Here is an 18,542-nt window from a genome sequence, read left to right on the forward strand (position 1 = left end):
AGCTGACGAGTCCCGTCTGATAGCAATTGCGGGTTTGCTGCACAGCAAATAACCCAGCGGAAAGGCAGGCAGCGGCCGGGAACGCCGGCCGGCACCGCCGCGGCAGGGGCAGGGCGGCACCTCGAGGTCCTCCCGCCGCGCTCGAAGCCCAACGGAGACCAACTCGTCCCCCGCACCCGACCGCAGCCCGGACGGGCCACCGCCGCCTTGCAAGCGAGCAGCGGCAATCAGGGCTAACGAGGCTTCCCGGCGCAGACGCGGGTAGCCTGATGGTGCGGGRCGAAGGGTCCCCGCCGGGATACCCGCCGGCTCAACCGCCCCCAGCTCCCGGCCCCTTGGCAGCGGCCGCCCGCGTGGACTCCGGCGCTCCCCATGCCGCCGGCGTGGGTCCTGACCCGCGCCCCAAACCGTGGAGAGGCTCCTTCCCTCCGCCGGCGGAGCCGGGGACGCGCGCGTGGGCGCTGCCCAAACGCCCGCCCGCCTTAGACCGGTGCCCGGCAAAACCCGGCGGCGCAAACCTCCTCTTTTCATTTCCTTCCTTGTGCAATTCCCCCCCACTTTGCACCGGCGTCGCGTCCCCTGGGACGCCCTCGCCCGCCGTCCCCACGCAGCCCCCGCAGAGCCCCCGGCAGACGGGGTCCCGCGCCGCCGCTCCGGCCCTTCGCCGCCCACGGAAAGCCGGGAGCGTCGGCACAGCCGCCGCCGCCGCGGGTGCTCGGCCGCCACGGCCCGCGCGTCAGACGGCGGCACCAGCATCGCTTCCTAAACGGTCTTTTTATCTCTGGATATTATTTATTGCTCAGCTAAATTGGCAGTTGCCGCAGCGGGGAAACTTTTCCCCCCGACTCGCTGCTGCTTCGCGAGCTCCCAGACTCGGGGGCTAGCCTGCTAGACGCCAAACGAATCGTCCTCTTTCAACAACATTAATTATCTCGAGCTTTCCATAACAAAAAAATCTTGACCCCACTGGCTGCCAATAGTCGAGAAGCTCGCAGAGGAAAAGGCTTTTATCTTCGCATCTCAGAGAAGAGCCTTGTGTTTGATCAGTCGGGGTTTTTCTTCCCTCTTTGTACATTTTGAACTTTATAGACTGATTAATTCCTCCTATCGCGGTAAACTGCTGTGTATACTCTCGAGTGTTGACTTGATTTTTCTTATTAAAAAAAATCTTCATAAGAAATTAAAACAGCTTAGCACATCTTTGCTCCATAAGCAAGTTGTAAAGAACCTTAGCCTTGAATAATGGGATAGGGGGAAGGGAAGGAGGCAGTTGAAAAGATTTCTTTATTTTAAATTAAAGTTAAGGATTAAAGGCATCAGGCTTTCAAGAGTTATTGTGAAAGCCTTTTTAAAAGTCCCAAGTGGATAGCCCATAATCTTCTTTCAAATGGCTAAATTTAGAACAAGACAGGCTCTAGACCTCCGAACTCCAGCCCTCCAAGTAGTACGCACACGGCAGAAACAAGGGGTTGGGATTTTTTCATTATTTATGATTTTTTATAAAAAAAAAAAACAATCACTGCTTCACAAAACACGAACACGACTGAAAGCACTTTTTGTAAGCCTCGGCTACGCGAGGCCTGGCTCTCCCGGCCTCGCGTATCAACAGGATCACGAGTAAGCGGCTGCCCTGGCTGCCTACCAGCACGACGGATGAAAGTCGGGGGGGAAGATTGTGGCCATTAAGTTCAAAAGTTAATTTCTCCGGCCAGGAAGAAAACACACGCGCATTCCCCAGCGCTGCTATTGACAGGCCACATCAAGGATTCCATTTATTGTAATTTATTCCAGACTTTTTCATTTCACCAAATTATCTTAACCCTTACCTCGYACCACCGATCAATCAGCTCACTGAAAGAAACTGAGCCGTTTACGGAAAATATGCTTTATATTTTACTCTGCTTTGCAGTTGAAGCTCTGCAGTCATGTCGAACAAAGAATTTGATGGAGTTCACAGCTATTTCCAATGATAAATGCTTCCAGATTTATGGTAGTTAYTCATGCAACTACTACGTTACTTGTAAATCAATACCACAAAGAACAATTTGCTAAAAATATAAATACCATGTTTCTGCTTTAATAATATTAGCAAAGCTGGATTCTTAGCGKCTGTATGTAAAAACTGCACCTGCTCAAGTGACCAAAATAACTTCAAAGAAATGCTCGACGCACGTTCAGCCTAAAAATAAGGAGCAACAGCGGGGCCCGCTCTCCCGAAGGGCGGCGCGCAGCTCGGGGAGGTCTGCTCTTGATCTGAACGAACGCCCTTGCGGAAGGCCCGAGTAATAACGTGAGTAATAACCCAAAGCCCTGCCGGCGGTTTGCAGCGGAGACGCCGGCCCTCCGCGGGGGGCGAAGGCCCCGGGCGCCGCGCACCTCCGCGGCGGGCTCGGAGCCGCGCTGGCGCCCAGCAGCCTCCCCGGCCGGAGCGCGACGCCGGGCGAACCCGCCCTGCGCCGTCGCTGCCCTCCCCAGCTGCTCGCCGGGGGGGAGGACGGGCGGCGGAGGCTCGAGGAGGGACCCGACCCCGTTAAGAGCAGCGAAAGCCGCGGGCGTTAAGGAAGGGGCTGCAGCAGCAGCAGCCCCCGCGGCGTTCCCGCGGCGTCGTTCCCGCGGCGTCGTTCCCGCGGTGCCCGCACGCTGCCCGAGGACGCACGCTGCCCGAGCAAAGCGGAGAGAAAGAGGGCGGTTTCAGGGCTCTTGCTGTCGTGGTTTTTGGTAGCTTTTTTTTTTTTTAAGGGAGGCTGCGCGACGCGGGTCGGAGGCGGCTCCGCGCGCCCCCCTCGCCGGGACGCCGCCGGGACGCGCGGACAGCGGGGCCCTCGCCCCGAGGGCTGCCGCTGGAGAGAGACGTCTCCGGCTGTAACTCCGTAACTCAGAATAAAAAGACAAAGCTCAAACGCAGCGCAATTAATGCAGGAAACATCGATTTCTGCACAGTACCACGCTGGCTCATTAATTCCAGGTGCTCCTACGAGCCAATTCCAGCGCAGGCTTTGCACCGGGAGACAAACACGAGAATATCGAATGCTGAAATTCCTCCCTGCAATGACCTTTCATCRCCACCGCGCTTCCAAACCGCACGCCTTGGGGCGTGCCGACAAGCGACCGCCCCGGCCACAGCCGCTCCCCGCCGCCGGAGCCCCCAGCTCGGGCTCCGGGGCAAAGCCCGCGGGGACGGCAGCGCCTCCGGCCCGGCGAGCTCCGGGCAGTGCTTGCGTCTGGCTTCGCCGCCGCGGCGTTTCCACCGCCCGCGCGGCGTTTCCACCGTTCCCACGGACGCCGAAGCTGCTCCTCGCTCGACGGAGTCTGACACGAGCAACGGCCGCGGATCAGCAGGAAAACTTCTTGCTTTTCAACGAAGGTTAATAAACAGTGACAGCGTTAAGTCTRTTCTGATTAACTATGCTGAAAGATATTATTGCCGTTTGTAACGTGGGATCGTTATTGGATTAAGCGCAGCGTATAAAAATGAAATGTGAGTTTTAACCTCAAACGCAGGTTAAAAAAGGAAAAAAAAAGAAAAAAAACGTTCTGGGTAAAATTAAGCCCCAAATCCGCCATCGTTTGGTTCGGGGCCGCGGCACGTCCCCGCCGGCGYGGGGAAGGACCTTCCGAAGGGGGAAACGCCGCGACGCGGGCGGCTAAGAACCGGGACGAGGAAAAGCGAAGGCCACCCGCGCGCCGGGAGAGGAACGAGAAGCCTCCGCCAAAGCCGGTCGCCGGCCGTAACCTCACGATTTCAGCGCGTTTTACGTTATACCRCGCTTACTCCTAACAGGACCCTTTGCCCTCCAGAGGATGGTTTTTCTGAAAGCATTCCCTGGCGAAATACTGGGGAAAAAACACTTCCGAACGTCTCCCGAAAGATCCTTTTCTCTTCCACCGGAGGAGAGCTCACCGATCCGCCGCGCTCGCGCCGACGCCATCGCGCCGACGCCACCTCCCTCCGCAGCGCTGGGACAGCTTATAACRTGACATAATAGTTTAACTATTCTACTGCTGTATTTTCCTTTTTTTTTTTCTTTAATGTTCGAAATCGTTAAGAGCAGCTGCCTCTTAGCCCCGGTTGAAGCCCCTTATCTTCTTTTCCGGATCAAAGGGGCAACYGCTTGTTGTAATGAAAACAGTTTGACACCCGGATCAAAGTCTCGGCTGTTTGTGTTTTGGGGAAGCGTTTGACACTCTGTGCCAAAGTGTCAAACTGTTTCATCCCAGCGCAAACAGGAGACGCTTTGACTCGGGGAGATAAGACGTTTCGATCAATCAGCATTCAGCAACGGCTTCCCCCGTGATTAAAAAATAAATTAAATAATAAGGCGGTTCCAGCTACGGCAGCTGTTTCCRACGCGTCTGGGGAGCGTTAGCGCTGCCGCCGCGTAACGATGCAATAACGAACAACATGACAGCAAGAACTCGGAAGAAAATAGAAAAAAAATCTAAAACTCCCCAAAAATTCCAAGTTTTTTTTTTTTGAAAAAAGGAAACAATATCCATCTGTTTCAATTCTTAACAGACACGCTGAGAAAGACCAAAGCGTCCCAGAAAACCCGACTTCGAGTCTCCCCACCCTCGTCTCCGAGGATATCCGGCAGCGCACGCGCGAGGCGCGGGAAAGGCATCGTTCCCGGCGGGAACGGGCAGCTCGGGCTGGCGGGGGGACGGAGAGCGGCGAGCGGAAACTCAAGGCTGCCGATCGCTGCGGGGCCCTCGAGGCGCAGGAGATGCTCGGCCAAAGGCACGAGGATATTCACACGTTCAAGGGAAAAATAGAGTTRGAAGCAGAAGCCACCCGTGCTGGAGATTAGGGAAAAGCCTGCTTAGACCTCGCTGCGGTGGAGGAATTGCACGGGAGCGCTTCATCCCCATGCAAATACCGCCAGCGTAACGGCACGGGAGCCGCCGGCTCCGACGCCGGCCAAGTTCCCAGCCGAGCAAATTCCGCTTAGTTTTATATTGCCTTCAGGCACGCTTACCTCTCCAGTTTGCCCAAACACTCTTTGGCTCCTGCCCAGGAGACTCATTCCTTGGAGTCAACCCTCCGGCAGCATTGGCTCAAACTCATGAAAGCCGGAGAAGCAACTTGGGCCGAGCAGGACAGCAGCTCCCTCGTGGGCACACCAGTGTCTGTGATCCCAAGGGATTTCTCCCGGGTTAACTCAGGCTGCCCAAGCAAGGCCAGATGCAAGGTGCTCCGGCCCAGAGCRCGCGGTCTGGGGCGAGGGCACCAAGCTGCTCCGCCAACCCCTTTGCAAACTCCCCTCGCAAAACTGGTTTCTTAGCAAAGCCACTTATCACCTTATCCATCGATCGGTTCCCCGACTCCTGGCCAGGGCTCCGAGGAGCCAATATAGCGCAGGCAGGGAAAAAAGGGAAAACACAACTGCAAATTAGGTCACTAAAAAAAAAAAAAAAGCGTACAGCCAAGATTTCCCCGGGCGGTTGCCCAAAGTGAGGCCCCTCATCCGAAACCGAGGGCAGCCCCATGGCCACGAGCAGGCACGGMGAGGCCCGAGCGGATCTGCCCGGCAGGAACGAGCTCTGCTCCTGGAGGTGGGACGCCCCATCAGTGTCCCCACGCTGGGGCAAACGTTGCCACGAGCAAACGAAACCAGGGGCACRGGAGCAGGCACGGCCCGACGGCCCGCGGGGGCTCGTGGCGGGGCTCCCTGCAAAGCCAGGAGGTGCRACCACCTCCCAGAGCCCGCGAGACCTACGGGAGCTGCTTTTTGCCACATCCAGCAGAGAGAAGCGACCTTCCTCCGACCCAGCAGCCCGGACACGAGACCRGCCTTCGCACGAGGGACGGACGGACGGGGTTTAAGAGCACAGCCCCCCGAGAGGGCGGCGGCGGGGCTGAYGGCGGGTGATAGAGCCCTTCACGTATCGCAAGCTTGTTTTGCTACTCCCAGCAGAGCTGGGAGAGCTCAAGATGAACATCCATAACTCCCCTCAGTCCTGCCCACCTTGAGCTTTGCAAGCGCAAGAGATGGGTTTAGAATCAGCAGATATTTACTTTTTTTTTAAAAAAAAAAATGTCTTTTGGATTGTGCAGACGCTCCCAATACACGCTTTCATTTTCACAGACACGCAGGCTGGGACCGAGCGCTTCAAAACAGCCGGGGAGCTCAGATCCACCAGCAGCGGGTGCTGCTGGGCAAGGATGCCCAAGGGCAGAACCACCGACTCCCGCAGGGCGACTGCAAAACAGAGTAAGAAATAAGATCACCAGAGCATCGCCTTCCAGAGAAGCGACTGTCACACTGGCACAGGACGTCACACTGGCGAGGACGCTGCCTGCGGAGCGGGGTTCCTGCCTCGGGCGCTTCCCGGCGTTATTGATCTCGCAGCAGGAACGGCCGGTATARTTTTGCTTAGCTTCAACTACCTGGTGATCATGAATTCTTTGGCCACAAGGTTACAAAGCGTTCTCTAAAACATGAGAAAAAGATTAAGCCTGCTTATAGTTAATAATATAGTCTATCCTGTCTATCAAGCCGGCTGTTTGCTATTGAGAGCCTACTATTAGGCACTTATTTAAAAGGCCTTTCAAGGCTTCCGAAGAAAGTGCAGTTATGCATTTTTTTCTGGCAAGAACTACTATAGATAAACATCAATTCGCTCCTGCGGATCACAGTGGCAGTAAATAAATTTTTCAGGAAGCTAAGTTCCATACAAAGCCTTCTCAAAGCTCCCATTTCACACAACATCAATGTTTGGCCTCTGAGAAATAAAAGCTCTAAGGTCGCCTTATCCAAAGCTAAATTATCAATTGTAGCTGCCTTAAAAAAAAATAGGGCATTTCAATGAGAAATCAGCATGGATGATGGGAAGAACACACCATGGTTTCTAGACAGCGTYGCCTTTCAGAGACAAAATGGAGAAAGACCGTGGTGTTGCTGGTGATTGATCCAGGCCTTCTGCAGCCCAGAACTTTTTGGCGAGATGTGCCACCGCCGCGCATCAGGCARCATCAACCAGCGAGACGGAGAACCACCGGCTCCGGGCAAACGCAGCAGCCAGCGCGCGCGCTGTTTTCTTTTATGGCTTTTTGAAGTAGCAGACTGGGATTATCCATTATAAAGTATTTGTCACCAAAAAATCCCCCATGCCAGTTGTAACAGTAAAAAGCGCAGCTCCTCGGATTGCTTATTAGCTCCCGGCGAAGCTCCGGCGCGGGGAGGGATGCTGAGCGCAGCAGCGACGAGGCGCTCGGCACCTCGCGGGCTCGGGCCCGCAGGAAGGAGCCGCAACCCGTCGGGGCCCAACAGCGCTTTTCGACGCGGCACGTTCCCGTAAACGGCACGTTGAGGAGCGACAACGCTTCCAACGCTGCAGGCGCGCAGAGGCGCGCCGCTCGCCCGCCGCAGCCCGCGTAACGCAGGATCGGGGCTCTCCTCTTGCCGAGGAGCTGTGCCCCGCGCCTGACGCGAGACCGAGCGGACAGAGCGACGGCCACGGCGGGCGCGGCGAGGAGAAAGCAGCGGCGAGCCGGTTCCTCTGCCGCCCTCCGGGCCCAGCGCCGGGCAGGCAGCGAAGGCGGCCGCTTCGCTCGAGCGTAGGAACCGGACGGTTCCTCGTTACGTTACACACAACGCACACGCACAGAGGGCAGTGGCCCCTCTACTCTTTGTAGAAGCGTTTTTCGTTCAACTCGTCTCAGAAAATAAGCAGGAGATGCTCAACAGATAAGCACATTTCCCATCACAAAAATAAACTTAATTTTAAAGTCATGAACTTGACACCCRTTGCTCTCCTGAAAATAAAACTGCCAGGGATGATACAATATGCATATTTAACCTTCTGGTGCTGCTAATGTTTTTAGCAGAAACTGATATATCGCCCGCTCCYGCGGACGGGCGCGAGAGCCTGTAAGCTATTACTGCGGCCATTAGCAAGCTGCCCATTTCCTGCGGCGTTATTTCCAGGACGCATAAACGAACCCTCGGGCTCGCGTCGCCGTAACGGCCCCRGGCGCTACACCGCTCTGCGCAGGAGCTTCCCCCGCCGCCCGCCGCAAGCCTCACCCCAGCTGCTGCCCAGGCATATACATACTTATATGTATACATATATATAACTATATATATATGTGCATGTGACACCATACGCGCGCGCAAGCAGCACTGCAATACATTAAAGCTCTCGTTCWTTCGAGTCTCCGCGCTGCACAGGAGCTCCCGTGATTTCCCGCTTCCCGAGCGGCCAGGAAGCCCCTTCTTCGGCTGCAGCGGTCTGCAAGGGCTTCCTGGGACGAGTCCCCACGGGAAAATACCCGCTTCCGAGGAGGGCTCCCGCGYGCGCCCCGGGCAGCTCGCCCCGGCGTGCCGCCCGCACCCCGTGGCGCGTCAGCACCCGGCTCCGGCGATCCTCYGGGGCAGCACGAGGGGAAACAAGTGCTTTCCAGCATTTTTAAATAAAGGCAGGGCAAATATTAGGAAAAAGAAATATATTTATATATGGCTAGCAGCAAGGCCCCATGTAGCTGTGATCTTAATTGATCTGTGGCAAGGGAGAAAATATTTATTTAGGTTAAAGAGATTGCCAGAAGGCACAAGTTTTAAAAGTGAAATCGCAAAGCACCCAGGGCAAAACTATGCAAATCATCATCAAGAGTAACTTCTTATCTATATCAATATCTGCCAGCAAGAGACCTTCCCAAGTGATCCATCAGCACTCGCTGAGCAACYGCGAAGTAATCTTTAATCTAGTGACACTATTTGCAAAGTTGTATTTATGAGACTTTACCTTTTCCGTTATTAAAAGAGAGGGAGGGAAGCCAGAGTTTAATTTTCCGGGAGTTCTATTATCTCAGCTGTTAATGCTCGCTGCAGGGTAAGATTTTTTTTGACACACCAAATTCCACTTAGGAGAAAATTTACTTTGGACGCGCCTCTACTAAAAGAAATGGGGGCAGCTCTTAACGTGCAAAGCCGTTTGTCAAGTTTGGGGCAGTCTTGGTACCTCAAGCCCKCAGGAAAAAAAGAAAATACACATATCACAAACACATACACAAAAAAATATTAAAAAAGCATCCGGCCAGCTCCCCAGCCAGTATTTATTTGGCTTATAAAAGACAGGCAGCTCAGCTGGAATTGAGGGTGGTGATGAGACCGGCCCTGGTACCAGCTGCGGGCTCCAGCGCGCAGCCCGGTCCCGGTCCCGGACCCGTYCGGCAGGCGCAGCGGCTCTGCCCGGAGGCTCCCGCGGAGCCGCCCGCGCCGCGTTACGGACTCGAGGCAAAATCCCGCCACCGGTAAGTAAATATTTTCCCATCGATAGCAACAGAYAGCGAAAGCAAGCCCTTAGCATGTACTCTTATCTCTTAAGGAGCATCATGGATTTACTAACTAATCAGCAGATGAATCAAAGGGCCGATCYGAAGCTGGCGGTAATCCAGCCAATTTATTTTGGGGGAGACGAGGAGGAAGGAGGAGGGGGGGGAGGCTCCGGCCCCGGCAAGGATTTGCGTATTAGTAAAAACAAACAGTCCTGTAAATAAAGCGAGCCTCCGTCCTGTCTGCACAACGCTCCCCTTATCGAGTGAGTCAGATGTTCTGCTGATTAAAAATTGATCCATTTCAAAATCTAATCAACAGAATAGGATTCTTTCATATGTTATCAAGGCAGCTGCTGACAACAAAAACCAAACCTGTTATTAACCCGTGAACCCCACCGACCCGGACCCGGCTGGGCGCTGCAACTGTGAATTATTCAGGAGCGCAAGAGCGAGACCGCGAGCCCCGTGGACGGGCGCCCCGGCGGCACCGGAGGAGCCTCCTGCCGCGACGGGCGCTCGGAGCAGCGGGAGAGCCGGCGTCGCACGGCCCGTCCGCAGGCAGCACCGCTGCGACGGGGCCGCGGCGCCGCGCAGAAGGCGGCCGGCTCTGCCTCTCGATAAATCCRACATTTCGGCGTAATTTCGTTACGCTACGAGGCGGATATCGGCAAGCGGGTCTTGGAAGAGGCACTCAGCGCGGCAGGCCTTCGGAGAGGTTGCATGCAAAAGAGGGGGAAAAAAGGGAAACCAAGTTTCCAGACTGGGAGATTTCTTCCCGCTGCAAGGCAGGGCCAGGCCGCTCGGAGGGGCCGAGGCGGCGCGGGACGCGGCCCCTTCCCGGCGCCGGGCTCGACCGCCGGCCGCTTCCCCGGCGCCGCGGCGGCTCCCGCGCCGTGCCCGGCCGGGGCTGGGCCTCCCCCCGCCCCGGCGGCTCCTGATCGCGCTYGTGCAAAGCCGGGGCCGCGCGTAGCGGAAGGAGGAAGCGTCCTCGGAGAGCCTAACGATCAGACAATTTTTAAGATCGCGGAGCATTAAACCATTCCCCATAGGGTTTACTAATCAAACAGCCAAATCCTTCATAACCAACCAATCCCTACAGAGCAATTAAATCCTTCCCCTTTAAAACACTTGGCACACTGTCTGGGGACAAAAAGAAAAATTTGCAAAATTCATTTGATAAATTAACCAGGGAAAAGAAAGAAGTGAATCAGGCTTTGTTCTTTTCATTTTTTTTAATTATGGAATTCACAATGCCTGAATAATGTTTAATAAGAACTATGAAAATTCCTAACAGTATTACAACACAACACAAAAGAATTAACCTGGTTACCGTGAAAAATTGCATATTTAATTAAGAACAGAGAGTTCAAAACTATCCAGAGATTTCAAAAGTACTGTTGCCTAAGGGGCTAAATTACACGCTCGCAGTGCTGCTAACAGGGCGAGAACGCGCAATCATTACCCAAGTGTCCCCATTAAGTGACAACGGGCAGATGACATCAAATTCATTTCAAAAGCAACAGGAATTGAAGCATTCACTTGGGTAGTGGAAGGCAAAGCGACTATCCTGCTGGTATAAACCAGACCCCTTGTTGATAAAGGCAATAATTAAAGAATAATGTTAATTAGCTGCTCGCATTTGAAGGAAGAGCACAGTAACAGGAGGCGCCGCGGCCCCGGCTCCGCCGCGCCGCGCGCTCCTGGTGGAGAATTAAAAAGGAAGCGCTGCCTTTCCCCGGGTTTCCGCAGCCGCCTTTGCGGATCAGGTACGTGCCAGAGCGATGCCCGGCGGCTGCCTCCACCCTGCCCGCTCCCCCGGACGCCCCCACACCAGCCCCATCGCTGCCCGGCGGGCGCCCAGCCGGCCCTCGGCTCCCCCAGAGCCCGGCCACGCGACGGCTGGGAGTCGGGGGGGGGAATTAAGAGGCGTTTGGGATTAGCAAAGCGCAGCCCATCACCAGCCCCGGCGACGGAGGAAGGGCCCGCGCAGGCGCCGGACCCCAGCCCCRCGGCAGCTCGGGGTTTTGGTACCGCGCACGCAGCGCCGAGCCCACCCGAGCGAAGCCCGGAGGGGACAAACCCGGCCCCGGGGCCGGGCGAGGGGAGCTCAGGGCTCGCAGCGGGGACGGAGCCAACGTCCCGCCGGGATCCGGCCGCCCGGCGAGGAGCCGGGCTCCCGCGCCACGGCCAAACGCCGCCTCCACCGAGGACGCGGGCGAAGAGGAGGGTAACGATTAYCCAGCGCCCGGGGATGAAGCAACGTCTGCAAAACGATTAACCAAGAACAAGCGTCCTCCGCGGCCAGGCTGAGCATCGCCGCGGCGGCCCCGCGTAACGCAGCCCGCCCCACGTAACGCAGCCCGAGGTCCCGGCTCCGGCGCGAAACCGCCAGAGCGTTACCGGAGGCAACCGCAGCGCGCTCGGAGCCGCTGATGCGCGGTGCAGCTCCCGCTAGGGTGATGTTTACACGRGGGTCAGATCGGTTATTTGCTTTTAAGGAATCCATGTTGCAGAAGAACCAGCTAGCACACGCGCGCGCCAGCCACTTAATATTAAAACAGCCGCGCGTTAGCGGCAAGTCACTTAAACGGCAGCGAAATCAATACTCTGGGGCCCCATTTCAGCTTTGGGGAAATCATTAAGTCTTACACCAAGCTAGTCAAAAAAATAATTACACAGCAAGGCCATATTGGGAAAAAAAAACATCAAAACCATTTTGGAAGAAGTCATGAGCAGGTGCATCTGCGTGAGCGTTTGCACGTGGAAAAATCGGGATGCTCAACTTGAGATCAGCCCTTTCCACCGTGCCGAACACGGACCAACCCCGGATTTCCGCAGAGCGGCTCTCCACGAGCCACGGCCCAAGTAAACAAAACGAAGCACGCAGCGAAAGTTAAAGCCGCCCTCCCATCGCACCCTGCCCACGCAGCGAGAGCCCCATCTCCCCCGAGCCTCTGCACGTGGAAAAATCGGGATGCTCAACTTGAGATCAGCCCTTTCCACCGTGCCGAACACGGACCAACCCCGGATTTCCGCAGAGCGGCTCTCCACGAGCCACAGCCCAAGTAAATAAAACGAAGCACGCAGCGAAAGTTCAAGCCGCCCTCCCATCGCACCCTGCCCACGCAGCGAGAGCCCCATCTCCCCCGAGCCTCGGCGGCAGGGCTCGGGATCGCCCCGCGGGTGCGTTTCCCGCTCGGATCGCCCTCGCCCAGCCCCCAGGTCCGCTCCCAGCACGCGGCTGTTTCACTCCGCCCTGAACCGCGGGGATTTCGTGGCCCGAGTCGCGGGGAGGGATGCGGTCCCACCATCCGTGCATCGGGCTGGGAACGGCAGTCTTGACTTCCGCCCCTCTCGCTGCAGCTAAGCTCCGCGCGAGCCAAGCGGGTCCATCGCAGAACCGCTTCCCTCGGCAAAAAACGGGAGAGAGCAGGAAGGCAACGGTCCCGAGCAAGAGGGACGCGACAAGGCTGAAGCCTCCCTCTTGTTTTTTTGCTATCTCTGCAAGATGCACCAAGAACTACAGAAAAACAGGCACAAAAAAAAAAGTAATTAAAGAAAACTCCATCATAGATCCTAACGCAACATACACAAGAAAGTGTTACAAAAGGGGAAAACTTTTTAATAAAGTCTGCAAGTATATATTCCTCCTTTATCAATCTCAAGATTTATTGACCCAAGAAGCCATATTGACTGAATAAATCTTGATAATGACCCCTGCAGAAGTCAATACCTGCTTATTATCTCCCAACTTGGGGAATTACATCTTTCTATAATAGGAGGAGGATGGTACAAAATGTTCTGAGAAACTTTAGCAAGCCTTTTTGGGTGGAATGGATGCTTCTAATGTTCCTTTTCCAATTTGAGAAGGAATCTTCCAGGCTATTAATAAAGATACCATGCAGCAGATCCATCTCAAGGCTCGGAGAAGAAGGAACTCTGCACGCGCCATTGCTTTTGAACCCGACGTTAATTCCATTCAAACCAAGCCTCTGTTCTAGGAGCGGGAYGCTTCAGATCTCCAACACCTTCGATCCCTGCCAACAACAGCCTTGCATTTTAAATTTGTTATCACACGAGCTGCCAATACAAAATTATTCACCAAAATGCAAGAAGCGGGACTTGTGCAGCCGGAGACGTAAAGGAACGCCACGTACTTGGACATCAATGCAAGGGAAGAGGGGGGCAGCATCAGCCGGCGATTCCACCTCGCCCCTCCTGCGTCCGCCACATGCCCAACATCTTGCACAAAAAACCTTCCTTCCTCCCTCGGGTCTCGCCGGGGGAACGACCTGCCCCGGGCGCAGTCGCGCCTGTTTGCTCAGACAGAGCGGGGCAGCCATGCCCACAGCGTTAGAAAAGGCTGGGATAACAGTGAGCCCCAAGATTTAGGTTGGGTAAAAAATAGTATTTTTAAAAGATGCTAGACAGGTGCCCCAGGGCGTTTTGCATTCGTTGCTCGCTGGAACTTCTCGAGCTTCGGAGTTTGCAGAGCCCCTGCCAAGACACGGGGCCGCCCACGGGAGCCCCAGAGCAGCTCTCAACGCTGGCTTTCTTCGACCAGCAGGAAAGGCAAGCTGAGGATGAAGCAGGGCACCCCAGCCCCCCAAATCCACAAGCTCACCGGAGACAAGCAAGGACTTCTACCTTTAAAAAAACGGCGAGCCTTTTGCCAGCAGTTAACTTCACGTTCGGCAGAGAAGAGAGTAGCTCGGGGATTGCAACGCACAACAATTATGCCTGCATTTTTATTCGAAGTCTCTGCAGACAGCGAGAAAAATTAACTGGAGGGAGCAGCTACTGTGCCAACATATGGAGGGAGATGAACAGCGAGCTCCGCTCGCTCCGCCGAGGTTATCTAGCGGAGCAAGCACCTCCTAAAGGACTCTCAGGCTGGGAGAGAACTGTTTGCTAGATCTGGTCATAAATAATAATTCGGATCATCAAACATTTTAACATTCAGCCCCACCTGCAGCACAAAGACGCCGCCGAGCCCTGCCGAATCCGCCTTCCCGGAGCGCGAGGCGGCGTTCGCCCCTCGGCCACCGCCAGCGGCGGGATGCTCCGACGGCGCCCGGCAAACCGCCGCCTCCTACCTCGGTTGTCCCCCTCCACGCTGTCCCCCATTCCAGCGGGGACAACGCGGCTACAGCGGACCCAGGTGCTCCGGCGGCAGTGCCCGTGGCGGAGGCGACGGCCGGGGAAGCAGCCAGGAGGTCGCAGGGCTGACGCCCTTCGTCCCCGTCCCGTCCCACTCCCACGGCAGCGAGCTATATTTTCATCCGCGTCCCCTCTCGATCGCAGTCCCTTCCCCGCGCYGCCTTCCCCAAGGCCACAGAGCCAATTCACTAAACTGGATCAGGAGGCCAGTGCACACATCTCTAATGGGCTGCAGCACGCACACAATTAATTAATGGATTTATTAATTAGGGAAGAAGTCACTCTTCGGGCTGGAATTGGGGTCACCAGTTTCTAAAGTGAGAGCTGCAGAGCTAAAGATAAACTCTCATTTTGTGCAGTTCTCTTCTTGTCTGGCAGTGTCTCAATTATTCAGCCACAGGAAAAAAAAACACATTACACTTAGGAACTTCGCAGTCTGACTTTCTCTGCCGATGCACGACACTGAGACTCAACAGCAGGCGGGACTGGGAACCCAGCTCTTCTTTTCTCCCCTTTATGCAAGAATTAGGGGTATTAAAGCCACAGTACTCGCTAACAGAGCCCTAGGCTTGCTCCCCCGTCCCCAAAATCAGAGCCTCCCCCAGCCAGGCAGGACAGCAGCCGACATCTGCCACATCCAGCGCGGCTGCCCCCGACAGCCGGTTTGGCTGAACTTCCTTGGTGGCACACGGAGGGGAMGAGCATTTCCGACTGCCGCAGGCCTACGTCTCAAAGGAAAGACCGCTTCAGAGAAGGCAAGTTGGCTAAGGAGACCAATACCACCAGCGTCCCCGCTGCGACCAGCTGCAGGGCTCAGCCCCAGCAGCAGACAGCAGAGAATCCACAYCCACTGGTGAAACGGCACGAACGCCCGGTCACCGGGAACGCCGAGGAGCACGTGCCTATTAGGCACCAGGTAAGCCAACCACGACGCAGACAGCTGCGAAGAGCCAGGCTTCATTACTTCCACTGCTCCCAGGTCTTTTCTCCCCCGTTAAACAAGCCATGGGTTCCCAGCACGCATTCARCCGTCCCATCCACCCTGCCACGAGGGTGGGCGCCGAGTCACCAGAAAACACAGGGCACGTTCACAACCCAACCCATCTGTGAGCCAGTCCTCAGCACGCACGCAGGTTTCACTTGTGTGTGTAAACCCTGATGTTTCAGCAAGGAAGGATCACCTGAAGAGCAGGACTGCACCCAYGGGCAGCCAACACCAAGCAAACACCACCGAAGGAAGCTCCAAGCCAGCCCGCATACGCCTGCTCATACAGCACCTCGCACCACCACTGCCCTGCTCTGTATTTCACAGCACTCGGAGGTCCAAACAACAGCCACTGGCATTCCCCATGTGCCTCCAAAGCTGTGGACAACGCGCTCTGATGAGGTTGACTCCCAGGCAAGAGGGGAGGTTGCAGGAGAGCTTGCCATCCTGCACAGCAGATCTTGCCACTCCAACATGGCCACCACCCACCACACTGCACCAATCAGAACATTTCATTTCAACAAGTGTTTTGGTGCTCTCCCTCCCATGAGGGAGCGAGGTTGAGTAAGAGCCTTCAGAGGTCCCAACCCACCAACTCATCTGCAGTGTCATGGTTCAACATCTAGGAAGCTGCATCAAGAGAAGTGCTTATGGCAACACACATCCCCAGGAAAATGTCTGAGGGAACCTTTTCCCACCAGGGAGCCTCACCGGTCCCCTCTGTGCCCAGGCAATGTAGTTGGCCACCTTACAGACCCACCAGCTGCCAGTGGGGAAAGAGAAGGGCAGTTGGGGCAGGAGGACCTTCTCCCTGTCCCTGATGCCTCCAGCTCCTGCAGGTGCACCCATGTACACACATGGGTGCCCCTTCTTCCCCTGCCCCAGTAGCAGGGGAGAACCCTCTCTCCAGAAGCTGGAGACATCCTGGGCATGGTTATGACGAGCACCTTCCATCTGCAAAGGGCACCTCAACACAGCAGGGGTGGAAAATGCTCTTGCCACAACACTGTGGCAAAGCTACTGGTTATACTGGTTGGAGAGATGCTGCTGAGGCAGAGCAAACTGCAAAATCCCATGGACCTTTCCACTCTCCTCAAAGCCTTAACCACACGTGGTGCCCAGGGGAAGTTCCCCCRCTCAGAGCCCCCACATTTACCCTTCACATTTACCCCTCCTCCCCCCATAGTTACCCTGCCCATGGGCTCTGCTGCAACAGCACAGTTCAGTTTATTAGTCCAAGCTTGAGAAATTAAGCTGCAGCCAAGAGGACTGATAGCTTATTTACTGCTGTCATCTATATAAAGAAGAATTTTGACACATTGTTAAATGATAGCACATTTAGATAAGTCAAGCTGTCATATCATTTAATGGATGTCTAAACTCCCTCTGTAGCTGATATGTAAAATTTATGCACTTCAGAATATCATAAGGTTATAATATTTTAATCACATCCACATTTTTTTTTCTAAACTTTGAACAGTGAAAACATTCCATCAAACACAACATGCTCCGAGGCTCTCGGCACACCGCAACCCGGCGGAGAAACCGCCGAAGTTTCTGCCCAACTCGCCGCAGAGTCTGCTCCTGCACGCAGAGAGCCCTCGCGTCACGGGAAACAAAATGAACAACACTTTATTTGACGAACCAAACGCCAGAGCCATGTAGCCACAGCTAATCTGCATAATGAGATGTGAAGACATTTATCAGAGATGGCAATAATAGGTCTCTCTCCCCTCGCTCGCAGTTGTATTTATTATCCCAAATCATCAGCTCACAACTCTTCCCATTTTTTTGCCGTTTTAATACAGAATGGGTAGATTAAAAAGGCATCCAGAACGCAGAGTGTATAATCCATACAATGGCAAACTGATCATAATAAAACATGAGCAAATTAAAACAAAAAAATCATAAAGGTATGAATCACGTTATGACTATCATATACAAGAAAGCTGTAAAAGAATACTGCATTAGCAATGTACACAATAAAACAATCTCATAACCAAATGAAATATGTCTGGCATTATCTTTGATAGAATTTTATCTCTTCTCATTTCCGAGACGGTTTGCTGTGAAAGGGCTCAAAGCCATTTTGATCCAAGCGCTACGGAGCATCGCGTTATCCGCACGTCTTACACATGCCCACCGCTCACCGGGGCGGCTCGAACTCTGCCGCTCCCCAGGGGTCCTGGGCCAGCACAGCCGCGCACAGGAATACATTAAAAAACCAAAAAAGGAGGAAAAAAATATTTTAAAGGTCTTGGAGGAACAACAAACAGATAGTTCCCCCCGCTCCTTCGCTTTTCTTCTTTTGAGAGGGCATTAGGCCAAGCTGGCACAAGGTCACCTTTCCCACGGCGGTCCCGGGGAGGCGGCAGACCTGCCGCCTGGACAGGAGCCACCGCTCGCTCCCCGGCTCAGCGCCCGGCCGCGGCGACCGCGGGGAATTAAGGCTGCCCGGCTTGGCGCRCGGAGCCCGCCACGCTCCGGCGAGCTTCGCCCCCTCCCCACGCCGACCTACGCGCCCGAAAGTAGCTGCCAATATTTTCCTTTAAATCAAGGTCTGTGCGCTCACAGGGAGGGGGAAAAAAAAAAAAAGTCATTAGCACGATGTACCAAGGAATGCTTTTGTATCCGAAGTGCTTAGACCAGTAATCCCTTCCCAGGCACAATGCCGTAAATGAGCAGTCGCGGCAAGCCGACCAGCCGTAGCACCRGCGATACCCAGCCCTAAAAGTATCGCAGATGCAGCACGTAATCTGCTTAAAAGCCAAAATATATTAAATATTGCTGATACAGTATTGAAGCCCCGTAAACCGTATTTAAATTTGTTTACTCCCCGACGAAGCCCGCTGCATTTTAAACTCCGTGATATCCTACGGGGATAAACCCGTTTAATATCCATGTAAATGAGCGATTCTGCTTTTGTAGCGGATCCGGGTTGGGTTTCATCCCCTTAGGTGACACATTCGGGGAGCAGCGCGCTCGTTATCCGCCTCTCCGCCGCACAGGTGCCTGTTTAAGGTCACAAGCCGCAAATCCGCTCCGCGTCATTGTTATTTTTCCCCCCTCTCCCCGGGGGAAACATCCTCTCGGTGAGCGCTAACAAAGGACTTACCGCGA

General features: G+C 54.8%; 1 protein-coding gene across 1 annotated transcript in view; it reads right to left on the bottom strand.

Moving 5' to 3' along the window:
• Positions 1-14,404, bottom strand: part of CUX2 (cut like homeobox 2) — a 43,011-nt gene extending 28,607 nt beyond the window's left edge. The window contains exons 1-2 of the mRNA XM_085311615.1: positions 14,374-14,404; positions 6,058-6,200 (exon numbers count right to left, since the gene is read on the bottom strand). Of these exons, the coding sequence (XP_085167741.1) occupies positions 6,058-6,200; positions 14,374-14,404 (174 nt within the window). The remainder of the gene's footprint in view (positions 1-6,057; positions 6,201-14,373) is intronic.
• Positions 14,405-18,542: the final 4,138 nt, after the last annotated feature.

The sequence above is a fragment of the Rhea americana genome, unplaced genomic scaffold (genome assembly GCF_003343005.1).
Source record: "Rhea americana isolate MKP2758 unplaced genomic scaffold, rheAme1 scaffold_346, whole genome shotgun sequence".
Taxonomy (NCBI): Eukaryota; Metazoa; Chordata; class Aves; order Rheiformes; family Rheidae; genus Rhea; species Rhea americana.